The sequence below is a fragment of the Protopterus annectens genome, chromosome 6.part0, assembly GCF_019279795.1.
Source record: "Protopterus annectens isolate FY-2018-M chromosome 6.part0, PAN1.0, whole genome shotgun sequence".
Classification (NCBI taxonomy): Eukaryota; Metazoa; Chordata; order Ceratodontiformes; family Protopteridae; genus Protopterus; species Protopterus annectens.
In genome coordinates, this window is record NC_056737.1 from 1102630537 (window position 1) to 1102644154 (window position 13618).

At 38.1% G+C, this 13618-nt stretch overlaps 1 protein-coding gene across 1 annotated transcript in view; it reads right to left on the reverse strand.

Moving 5' to 3' along the window:
• FBLN5 (fibulin 5) overlaps positions 1–13618 on the reverse strand; it is an 861728-nt gene that overhangs the window by 233379 nt on the left and 614731 nt on the right. Inside the window, exon 6 of the mRNA XM_044074715.1 lies at positions 9804–9920. Coding sequence (XP_043930650.1) covers positions 9804–9920 — 117 coding nt within the window. The remainder of the gene's footprint in view (positions 1–9803; positions 9921–13618) is intronic.

Genomic DNA, 13618 nt, shown 5'->3' on the forward strand with positions numbered 1-13618 from the left:
ACAGGGGGAATCAATTCTCTAGTAATTATATTCCACGTCATCAATTCGACCCTGTATCAATAGGTCATATAAGGTGTTGTCAATATTAACATATGCCATACTCATTTGATTTTTAGATGCTTCTTCATAATTATCTGTAAATAATAATCTTTCCATCCTATTATTATAATCTGTTGTGTGCATCATAACTAGGCCAACCCCCTATCAGGTTTCATGCATCTTATATTCTGATTGTTGCAAATTTCTTTTAATAAACCCATCTTGTCATTAGTAATATTAATTACTTCACAATGTTCCTTAAACCTCAATACTTCTGTAATATCTCTTTCACAAAGTTTCTCAAATATCATGATGCTTGCATGCAATGGTGGGTTAAAAAGATCAGGTCTGCTAAGGACATCAACAGAAAATTCACAAACCTCATATCTACCCAGCAACACTGTAAGATTAAGCTTCCTGTAAGTATAACAAAGTGTGTACCAGATTACCTCTACGGGTTGGGATAAAGGTCATACCCTTCTCAAACAAATCAGCATATTCAGTGTCAGTAGAAACAGAACTCTAAAGACTGTAAATAGTCAAGTCCCCTTTAATATTTCTAACCTTTATCGATTGTTCCTGGGGGCCATAATTGGTTCCCCTCCCTCTTCTTCCTCCCCTCTTCCTCTGCTGTGTAGTCATCTCCAGCCAATTTCACTTCCATAATGTTGGGAACAGGAATCTTCCCTCACTCCTGTCCTTTGGTTGAGTAGCCTCTCCAACCTGTAGAGAGGGGAAAACTCTAAAGGGGCATCAACAATATTCCTGTCATCTAATGAAATTACATTGTCAGGTGAATCTTGTCAGTAAATCCCCCAGTTAAAACTGGCTGGTGGTTTGGGGTAAACCTGTGTGTTGTCATACTCACTTTTATCTCTTTTTAATTTATTTTCCTTTTTATTCTCATCTTCCTCAACTATTTTATCTACAGTTAAAAACCCATTATTGTAATCACGAGAATATTGATCAAATAATAAGTCATTAATTACACTTTTATCTAAATTAATTGCAGTTATTAAAACATGCATCATCGATTGGTTGTGTTGTATTAACACCTCCATTAACTCATAACCATGACAATCAAGCAAAGTTAAGAAGTCACTATGTAATTTAGAGCCTTCCACAAAACCAGAAAGACATTTCCATGTCCTCAAACCCTTAGGGGCAATGCCCTGTTTTATACACTCACAAAAGTAACTGGTTTCCACTTGTAATTTGTGGAACTTAATGAGTTTTTTCCAATAAATAAATTGTGGTTTGGCCACAGTCATGCCCACACTTGCTAAAGGAGTGTTCTGTTGCCCCAAAGTAACACCTTTATGTAACCAGTCATTCAACTGTATAGGTTTAAGTACAGTACCTGTATTTAAAGCATTGCCTTGAGGTTCTAAGGGTGCTGGTGTAGTGGTCCATGTGGCCTGATGGTCATCCACAGTGAGCTCCCTTTGTGTACATGGTATACTACTGTCTCCAGACCCACTCGGGCCATTGTCCATTTGTCCCTTCTCAATAATGACATTGAGCTTTTGAGTTATCCATAGCCCCTTATCCGTAGGTTGCTTATTAAAAATGAGGGCTCTCAAGTTTATAATCATTTTTTTAGTTAAGGGGTTCATTTATTATCTGTAAGCGCAGATCTCTTTTCCTTATCTTTTATGTATTTTAATATATTTTCTTATGCATTCTGTCTAACTTCCTCAATGTTTCTAATATATTATTATTTTTTAATTTTCAATATTATTAATATTCTTCTTCTTCTTTCAGCTGCTCCCGTTAGGGGTCACCACAGCAGATCAACTGTTTCCATTTCTTCCTGTCCTCTGCATCTTGCTCTGTCACACCAACCACCTGCATGTTCTCTCTCTCACCACATCCATAAACCTTATCTTAGGCCTTCCTCTTTTCCTGTTACCTGGCAGCTTCATCCTTAGCATCTTTTTCCCAATATACTCTGCATCCCTTCTCAGCACATGTCCAAACCAAAGTAAACTTGCCTCTCTGGCTTTGTCTCCAAACCTTCCAACCTGGGCTGACCCTCTAATATACTTATTCCTAATCCTGTCCATCCTCGTCACACCCAGTGCAAATCTTAACATCTTCAACTCTTTTTAATTTAATTCAAGGCTGATTAAACTGAGTGGCAGAACTTTTAAATTAGCTTTTTAGTGTAAATTTGTTCCCTGGGGACAAAAGCACTTAGTGTAATTTGGGATTGTTGCACTAAAACTTGTGTTTGTATTTCTACCTGCCTGTGTGCTACTCTTTTATGGTTGACTACTGAACTGTGCCGTAGAAGTGGTTTATCATTTCATTTTTGTACTAATTTAAGGTTGCAGCAAAAACAACATGATTATGAAACATTAAAGAGAGCAAAGTCATCAATTCCCTGCATGTGAGCAGTACGCCCTATCCGGCACCTTCACTTAATATTGTCAAGTAAAATATCATCCATAATTAACAATAGAAATGATAATTGCCATATAATACTTAGGAAGTCCATGGTGATACATACCTTCCTCTTTGCCAATGTAAAACTAGACTTCACTGTCTCCACTATCCTAATCAGACACTTCTTAACACCACCATCATGGTGTACGTCACGGAAGGACACGGGAGTTGTCAGAAATGTGACATACAGATATGATAACATCCTGCCAGCAACCCTTTGTCCACTTATGAACAACAGCCGAATGCTAATAATACTCAGGTGTTAAAACTAATTTGCAAAGAGGTACAAATAAAGATGGTTTGAAATTACAAGGATAAACTAATGTTTGATGAAGCTTGGTTGTTTGAGTAATTGTGACAGCTACAATAGAACCAGAATATGGAAAACCTGCTTAGATGAGAATGAAGTCCCATCTAAATGGACAAAAATGTAGTCCATGAATAAACCACAACCATGAAAAGGAAAACTATATCATGAACAGAGGCAAATATGATTCTCAACAAATTTATTTACAAGGGAAACAATGACTTTTTCAGACTGACTGTGGTTGTTTGGATTTAAAGGAGATCCAAGGTGTGATCTATATGGGATGGACAGCTTCTTAAAGTAGATGATGATAAACTTAGCTGTTCAGATAGAAGACAGATTCCCCACATCTTCGGGCCAGCACCTATGATGGCTAAGCACTTGGTAGATAATCCACAGCATAGAGGACAACCCAAACGATAAGTCATAAATCTAACCAAAATAGCTATGTGACCAACAGCATCAAACTGAAAATACTGGATCCAAAACCACAGGCATCCATTTCTATTTCCTCAAACTGCAGCCACTAGGATTATGTGTGACATGGATTTTAAAGTTTATAAAGAATATTGGGGGGGGGGGTTACTCCACACCCACCTTTACTGCATATTACTAAGTCTGGCTTGTACTCAAATAGACATGTGTAAGTCAGGGAAATGGGAGCAGCCAGCTACAAGGTCAGACACAATCTTTTGGATTTAATACTGTCAGTTACATTAAGTGCAGTGCTTCATTTCATCGCACTAGTTGATGATTACTACTGGAACAGAACCAGTGAAAAGGGCTTAACATTTTGTCTGGAAGAAGTTCAGTGTCTTTAATCACTCTCTGATCTCCACAACTTCAGGGGGATTAAGAATGGAGCTCAAGCCCTATGTAAATGCTATTAATACCTTGCCATGTGACACAGCAGATTAAAAATCCTCGAATGAGAATTGAGGAAAAGTAAAACCCTTTTCCTCCGTGGTCTAACTTACAGGATTCTTTATTCAGAGGTTAATTACCGAGGCACTTCTACATATTCCGACACTTCAATGACACTTCCATGTAGAGCTGAAGAATAACTAAAGTCACTGAGTGCTGCATGACTAAAAAAAATAACCTGTCACAGACAGTGAGATAGTATCAGCCCAGTGGGGAAGGAACAGTACCTTTTCCGATACCTTTTAGGCTACTTTCTGTACTTTCCGTACAGTAGGAACCATGGCAGTCACTACCTTGGGAACTGTCTGAAGCAACTCCAAAAGGGAAGTCTGAGCTTTATGTTTAACCACATCAGTGAAGCTCATCACATCCCCAATGATCCCGAAGAAAGAGTCAAAAACCCGTATCCAACAGTAGAGACCTAGGAACTCCAGGAAAATAAGCAACAGAATAAGTGCAGATTCTGGCAAAGGGGTAGATGCTTGAGAAGAGGCCACTCCCTGCTCTTCCATCTCCTGGATGCCATTCTCATTGAGAAAGTAGAAACAAATCTTCCACAATGTCCTCCTCAGAGCCTTTCTCTTGTGAAACAGCCATGTGCATAACAGTCTTCTTTTTCTTAAGAATGGCATCTGTTGTCTCGGATATCAAGGAAGAGAAGGCCCTAAGCTTAAATGAGCTAGTCGGTTCTCTTGAAACAGCCCCAGTAGGAGTGCTAACAAGGGTCTTGATGAGAGTGAAGGTAAAACTTAATGGAGAGCTAGTGCCATCAGATGACATACCTCTAAATGGGGTGCATCAGAGAAAAGTGCAAGTGTACTAAAATCCTGACAATGTGACTCAAATGGAGATTGATGTTACAGACCAACATTAACCAGAAAAGCAAACAAACAGGGCTGATAATACAATGCAGAGAGACAGATATAAAATCAACAAAAACATCATATAATCCAGCACAAACTTTATTTAGTTATTTATTTTATTTTATTTTATTTTACATTTGTTTAACAGGAGTGTCCAACTGGGCTAGTAGCCCATTTTCAGAGGAGGCCCAGGGAGAAAAGAAACTTAGAAATGTTTGTTTTAGATCACCTTTGGTCAAATGTAACCACACAGTGAAAACAGCAAATCAGTTCCACTAGTGCTATGAAAGCACTCAGAGATTCCTGAAGTTTAAATAACTCCCTCTCCATGTGCCAGCATGCCAAATTCAATTATTTAAAGCAAGTAACATGGAAATAAATACATGGAAATATCAAATGCAAAAATATTCATTAAAATCATCCATATCATAAACCATAAAGCTGAATAATTATGTTGCATTTTAACCAATTTGTTATTCCCAATGTGTATGCTAAGCCAGCTTGCAAATTAGAACTGATTTTAACTGATAAATCTACAATTTGTACCGCTTGTATGGGTTTATAAGAAAATACACATGTCCAAGTATGGGAGTGGTTGCTTTCAAAACTGTAAGGAAAGCTGAATGTGTCAAACCTCTACAGGTATTATAAATAACTAAACTAGGTGATGTTTTCAGAATAATGTAGCATCATTACTACAACAGAAGACGTACATGCATGTACTGTACACAGTGTCCAGCCCATGCCTGCAGCATGTATGCATTGTACATAGTGTACCGCCCATGCCTGCAGCATGTATGCACTGTACAGAGTGTACAGCCCACGCCTGCAACATGTATGCACTGTACACAGTGTACAGCCCATACCTGCAACATGTATGCACTGTACATAGTGTACAGCCCATGCCTGCAACATGTATGCACTGTACACAGTGTACAGCCCCGCCTGCAACATGTATGCACTGTACACAGTGCTCAGCCCATGCCTGCAACAAGTATGCACTGTACACGGTGCTCATCCCACACCTGTATCATGTATGTACTGTACATGGTACTCAGCCCATGCCTGCAGCATGAATGCACTGTACGCAGTGCTCAACCCATGCCTGCAGCATGTATGCACTGTACACAGTGCTCATCCCACATCTGAAGCATGTATGTACAGTACACAGTGCTCAGCCCATGCCTGTAGCATGTATGCACTCTACACAGTGCTCAGCCCATGCCTGCTGCATGTGTGCACTGTACACAGTGTACAGACCATACCCAAAGCATGTATGCACTGTACACAGTGTGCAGTCCATGCCTGCAGCATGTATGCACTGTACATAGTGTGTAGCCCATGCCTGCAGCATGCATGCACCATGCTCCTCTGCACGAGCCTGTACTGTAGCATCCTTCATTTTTACAAATTGTGTTACCATCAGACTGCATATACAGCACACCATGCAAGTTCTGTTTACTGCACTGCATATTATGATAATATATACTGTGACCCAATGTTTGCTGGAAAACATAGGCTAGCATCCATGTGAGCTTTGTTGCATATACCAATTAAGAATGTTTGCACCCACTGCAGGGAAAATGCTTCTTTCACCTGATTACTTCTATGTTGCATTCATTAATCCAGTAACTTTACTTTTTAAAACTGAGGTGACAATAATTTTTATAGATTCTGCTGCTTTTAAAATATAAATAATTAAACAGGAGAATATTGACTAATCCCTTGTGTTATACAGAATCCCTTATTAATCATGTATTAGAGTTTCCAACAGGGATGTTATTTCCCTATAATATCCCCATTGGAAAAGTGCCACTATAAGAGCAAGAGTTACAAATTCCGACATAAAAGACAACATTTACCCAGTTCATAAAATAGTACAATACATTAAAAATCAACACATTATCAGTTTAACTATTAAAAACATTTCCTTTTGGTTTTATGGCAGATACCAGTTCAACTTCACTGTCTCACAATATAGTCATTGTGACAAAGGGAGATACTGCCAGCACATCTATATGGAATTTTATAAATAATTATATGTCATTCGTAAATCTCAACATGATTTATATAAGATACTTGTGTTAAAAATGTATTAGAATGCATGCCATGTGTATATCAAACTGCTGGTACAGAAGTGTCTGTTGAAAAGGTTTTTGCAAAGTGTTGTTTGAACTGTAACCACAGTGTGCCTTACTGGAATAGAACAGAAATGTACATGCACTATTGTAGCTGTTTAAATGTATATATTTTAATAGTGGAAAATGGAAAACATGAGGTTAACTTCAGGAAAATAGCTGAAATTAAATTACTTTATGGCTATGCAATAAAAGATGGAATCTTTCAGTTTTCAATATAGCTAGAGACATAGAGTCTATGCTGAGAAGCTTTCTGTATTGTCTTCAGAGTGAACTAATTACTACCTCTGAAAGCGTGAAGGAATGCAATTGTTTTATGACTTCCAGCATCTGCCAAAGATCTGAGGTCTATCTATTTTCAGAAGTAGATGCTAAATACTGCCAAGCTGCTAACCATAGGGGTTTCACCTGGGATAGAGTCAGATGACAAGAAATGATGTCATTCTCCAAGCTATCCCAGCAGTAATATTTGAGGTATTAATTTGAGAAGTCTCTTACAGGGACAATGTATTCTGTATTTGGTCTTGGACCTGACAAGAACCATTCACCACAAATCTACCTTGCTCTGTAAGTAAGTTCTAGGGCATAGTATCTCTCTTAGATATAGTCAAGAATATAGCAAAGCTTAGTTTAGATATTTTTCTTTAATTCAATTCGATTTTAAATATTACCTGTGATTTTGAACTCTGATCTCACTGTGCATATATACTGAGTATTTTCTTGTTCTTTTATTATTTATTATTAGCTATATTTAAACCTTTCATTGTGGCTGATCTGTCTAGAGATATTTAAGTTTTGAGAGTATTTGCATATTTATTTGGTGACAATGTGTGGGCCACTCTTAATAGCCTTGCTCTTGGTCAAAATACCATTTGTATTAATATTGATATTACACAGTAAGACTGAGCATCCTTTGTTAAGGGCCTTAAAGTTGCTGATAAGGAGTTGGCCAGTGGCAGTGATAACTACCTCATAGTCTGGGAAAATGGAGGCATAGCTACATAGCTAGTAAAGCTGTGCCAGCCTTACCCAGGAATGTGTGTGTGTGTGTGTGTGTGTGTGTGTGTGTGTGTGTGTGTGTGTGTGTGTGTGTGTGTGTGTGTGTGTGTATGTGTATCAAATCTCAAAGAGTGTGTGTGTCAGCTATTTTGGGCAGGGACACAATGCATTTGTTGGACAGAGAGAATGCTGGAGGTCTTGGCTTGGCCACTCAGCTGAGATCTCAACTTTATAGCTTTGCCAGTGGGGAGTCTTATTGCAGATCTGGAGAAAGAGGGAGAAACCAGCCCTGGACTGACTGTGGTCTCTGTGTGCTCTTAAGGGAAATTGCACTTGATACAGAGAGCTGCATCTGGAAATACTGTGTGTATACCTGTCATCCTCCCAATTTACATCCCTCACTGTTGCCAGTGGTGAGGATTGAGGCTCCTTGATTACTGGTCCAGTGGAAGGTTATCACAGTCATCATATAACAATTTCATTTTTTACGGACATCAGTAGACTCTTTCTAAATTTCCTGATAGTATATTTGTTTGCCTGAGTTTCCTAACAGTGAGAGTGAATAAGTGCATGTGCCCTGTGATATGTCTATTCCCTGATCAGGATTACCTTGCCTGCCTTACAGTCAAGTGTTTCATCCCAATGTAATATCAGAGAAATCCTAGTCATTACCCAAGATTGCATTTAGTGATGACTGCCCATGTCCACACCCCTCCTGGACATGGGCAGTCATCGCTAAATTCAGTCTTGGGTATTGACTAGCATTTCTATGGTATTATATTGGGATGAAATGGCTAGGCTTAAAATGACCTCCTGATCAATAACCTAGGAATTGCCTATGATCCTGTGATTCCTGCAATAGGCTTTAGTACCCTGTGACCCTGAATGGGATTAACTGGGTAATCAGGAATGAATAAATGAAATAATGAATGTTCTTAATATGTTTCAAATCTCACACTACCTTGCAGAAGTAATGAATAATGATCAGTCCTATTTACTTAAAAATCATAATCCAGCCTTGCAACTCACTCCCTGCTGAAATGTCAACACTTGACCAAAAACCCAGGAAAAGAGTAAATCTCAAAGATTGCTCTTCTCCTTTAAGCTTATTTTTTGTAGGGGAGCAAACCTCCCTGCATCCCCCAAACTTGCATATACAGTCTCCAAGATTGCCATAACTCAGAGAAAAGGGAATATCTCAAGAAATGGGCATACTAGACTTGGTGATTGCAAGTCCGTTTTTCAGCCATTCAGTCTCCATGTTTCAGGACTGTCCAACGGCGCCTGGCATTTTCAGTTGTTACCCCTTTGTTACCCTTTGTTACCCTTTGTTACCCTTTCCACCTTGCAGTGGCTGCTTGGCAGTGCACAGCAATGCATGGTCTATGATTATAATTCATGTTTAAAAAAAATAAAAACTTCAGTTGTATAATACAATTAATGCAAAGTAGAAGAAATGACAAAATTATTCCAAAGTGTTATGCAGTTTATCCCTTTGTCTTTGTCATCAGTATGAAACCTGGACAGTGACAAATAAATGTTTTCATAACTCTTAAGGTACATACACTCACCCACCTCTTTAAGGCATTATTCCAATAATAAATAATATGAATAACTCCAATGGGGCATATAAAATACATATACAATGGGCCATTTCATATTCATTACAGTATCAATCTACAAGTTTTTATCTATATAAATATACAGGAAATTACTTACTGTACAACATGAGCAGGGATAAATTCACTATCAGTAAAGTTCTGTATGGGAACTGCCCTTTCATTTTAGTTGACATTGCAAAATTGTGAATGAAAAATTATCAGAAACATTTTTTCATGGGAGCAAATCCTTGTCTATCCCACTATGCAAGTGTGTTGTTGTGGGAAGGTGGAAGGGTGGGGGGGATTCATTCCTCTCCATCCCAACTTATTTATAACCAAAGTCAAGATCACATAATCAGTAAACCAGGGCACTGTTGTCCAAACAGAGATTGCTGTCCTAACTGTGCCCACGACATATTACTGAAAGATCCAATAATCCCATGAGGAACAGTAAAACTAAAATATTTGTATTGGATTTACCTACCTTGACATGATCTGCCATCTGGATTAAGAGTAAAACCTGGATTACACGTGCAGGAGTAAGAACCAGGAATATTGGCACATAGCTGCTGACAGTAGCCATACCGACATTCATCAATATCTGTAAATTTATGAAAAAAAAAAAACATTAGGCAGAAACTGAGCAAATTACACATTTATATAACTGAAATGGCAAAATTGTTATTCAAGTATTTATTTTATACCCTTAATGTAATATTAATTTTTTGTCTTACATTGTCATTTATTTTTTTCTAGATATGTTTATTTTATTCTAAAATCTGCACTCTTTAATCCATCACGAAATGTGTGCAATAAATGAACTGTGTGTAAAGAGAGCATTGATTTACTCGCTTTGTCAAGGCAGATCCTGCCTTCTGAACTTGGTCACTTTTTTGAAACAGTCACTAAGGCCATTGATGAGGGTAAGGCAGTTCACACAGCCTACCTTGACCTTGCAAAAGCCTTGACACACACCCACCCGGGCATCATATACAAACTCACTCATTTAAATGTAAACCCATATGTCACAAAGATGGCTGCAAACTGCTCAGCTGGACAAAGAATAAAATATGTGGAAGAATACATACGCCAAATTTTCAATTGTATTATGAAATAGGGTTTACTTTATATATCAGTGCCCCAGCTTTGTGAAAGCAAAAGATTTTATTGAGATGTAGCATTAATTCAGCTAATTATAAAATGTGTCACACATTTAGATTTGTATCCATTCTTTGCAATGCAATAATTATGCTATTTTGTAAAAAGTATCTGTGTTAATGCTTATAAAGTTTCAACTTTTGGGCAAGTCATATTATTCCTCTGTGTCAAGCTATGTGATATTTTTTCTATTCCAATGTCCATTTTCTTGCAGTTATAATGGTAAAGACAAGAGCATAGTGTTGAGTTCATAGGCGACATATAAAACTGAGCAGAACAACAACTCTAAATGTTACTTTTAGAGGTTTCTGATTGCAGGTATGCATGAAGGGAGATATGTGAATTTAACGAGTTGGCATGTACTATGAACATGTTAAAAATGTAGCACTGCTAAGCAATATTGCTTTGCTCTATGTTTAGTTTGAAGGATGTCCCTGAAAAAAGTGGTGTATAACCATACATAAATATTGCATTCAAATGCAGCTCCGGATGATGCAAGAACTGCAGTGCCTTGTCAGATCTGAGCACTTTTTGCTGTCTTATATTATGATCAAATTGTTAGTGCTCTCTTGCAGTATATAAGTATCATTCTGTCCATTTTGGCATGATGCATAATGTTTCTTTGTTCTAGAAGCATTTTAGCATTCGGTGGCTTCACCACTTACATCCCGCATGCTGTATACTCAGCCAATGCACCACAATTTTGCAAAAGAACTTGTCATATTTTCCTTCAACTTATGATTGAACAGTCTCTGATGCTGCAGTCTTGTACCCGACCAAAACTCCATCTATTTTAAAATGCCTTTCACCTTGATGAAGGTCACAGCAGCAACAGAGAGCAGATCAAATATCTCTTAACTCAGCTACAAATTCTAAAATCTGCAGCTCCTACAGCAGGGTTTCCAGATACCCCAAACAAACCAAAGAATACTGCAAGGTATCCTCCACCTAGTAAAACATACCTGGCTGCAGGGAGAATCTCCAAATGGCCATCCTAAACAGGTGCCAACCTGTCTTTAAATGTCTTTTTAACACCTTTAATGAACTACCATTTAAGATGGAGGCAAACATACATTTATATAAAAGAAAACATACCTTGTTTACATGTTCACATTTACTAACATTATACATCGTATATATTCTTCTGTACAATTATCAATCTAACATGCATACATTTCTCAGTTCCTGCCTTCCCTTAAACCTTACTCCCCCAGACATTATTCTGCATGCATTGTTCCCACAGTTTCCATTTTTTTCTTTGCAATTTACTCAAACCCTTTTCTAAAGATCCAACTTGCAGTTCTTTTATACTGTTACAATATTCACTACTGCAAATGCAGTTGGTTTAGACTTTGATTTCCATTTTCTAGTGATTGCTTTTTTGGCAGCCACCAGAATAAAACGTTACAAAGCTTTACAACGTCTAAACAATTCAGATCTTGTATCCCAGGTCAAAAAATAATTTCCTCACTTACACCCACTTGATCACCCAATATTTCTGGCAGAGTACTCTGTAGGGAATTTTTAACGTCTGCTAACTCATTACACTCCCAAAACATATGTTTCTAATTACCCTTTTCTTCCCATCACACCTCCAACATTTGCCATCTACCTCAAGAAAAATTCTATGAGTTCTGCCTGAGACATAAAAATACCTCTGCAAACACTTAAACCAAAAATCCTAAACCTTCTAGAATTTGTTGCATTTTAGAGCCATACCATTCCATCATTTCCTTGTGAACTGCTTATCCAATTTCTCTTCCAAAATTTTCCAACCTCCTCTGATTGATTCCTATAGTTGTCATGCAATATTTTATATGCCCTACTAATTATCCATTTTTTTTTAACAGCAGCATCTGTTCTAGATTCAACTAAAAACTCTCCCAGTACAGGTCTTTCAGTTAAGATTCACCTATCTCTTTCTCTTTGCCTATACTCTATCATTCTTTGATATAACTGGTCCCAAGTTACCTCACTGTCTGTACGCCCATCATTAATTATAATTTATCACATCACTTCCGCCAATCCTCCTATTGTTCTGGCCTTTGTTTTCCACCACTCCTAGCTTCCCCCATTGGTCAAGCTACTTGACACTATTATTTGCTTTACCTACAATGGCGCCATTCCCCTCCTCCAATCACATGGGACCAGCGCACTGGCTGGTCCAATCACAATTTTAAAAATTATGCCCATTCCTCTGCTAGGTTGACTCATAGATTCTATTGCACCTAACCTCCCTACACCGTGCTCAGATTTACTTCATTGGACATTAGTGATTCTCCAGTACCCTGTACGGAGAAAGTGTTGTTGAAAGAATGTGAGTTAACTTAATAATTTATGGAATGTGTTTGATATGCACTATGAAAATGCTTTTGGAACGTGACTGATTTTCACTTTGAATATTAGTTGTATTTTGGCTTGCAAAGTTCGGTTTATTAGTTGACTTGCTTTTTCCACCCACAGCAGTTCAATATGGGGTGCAGTATGTCCACTCCTCCATTACGTAATCTAACACACCTCTTGTATTTTTTCCACCATATCTGGTCCCAAGTATTTTCCCACATATGGTCCCTGGATACATGGACAGTCTGAATGCCCATCACTAATTATCTCTTACATCACTCCTACCAAATCCCCTTATTTGTATGGCCTTTTTTCCACCACTCATAACTTTTGCCCGCATTGTTCAAGCTCCCTGGGAAAACTATTTACATGGTCTAGTATGGCTTCATGCCCCTCCTTCAATCACATGGGACAAGCACACTGGCTGGTCCAATCATAGTCTTAATAATTACACCCACTCCTCCATTAGATTGACTCCAGTCCTTCATTCTACTGGCCCAAACCTCCTCCCTCCCTACACCAATGATCAAGTTTATTTCACTGGACATAAGTGGCTCTCCAAGCCAACACCCTATACTTCGCTCCATCCCCTCATCTAATTATGCAAGACCCACTCATAGACTTACCCTATCACATATCAAAACTGTCACTGAACCAGTCATTCACCAGTTGTTTTCACCACCAAACCTATCACACAATCCGGATGGCAAAAACACAAATGGCAAGAATCTTAAATAGAATGTTAATAAAAGAAGATGGAAAGTTATTTTTTACATAATGTAATACACGCACATTAAT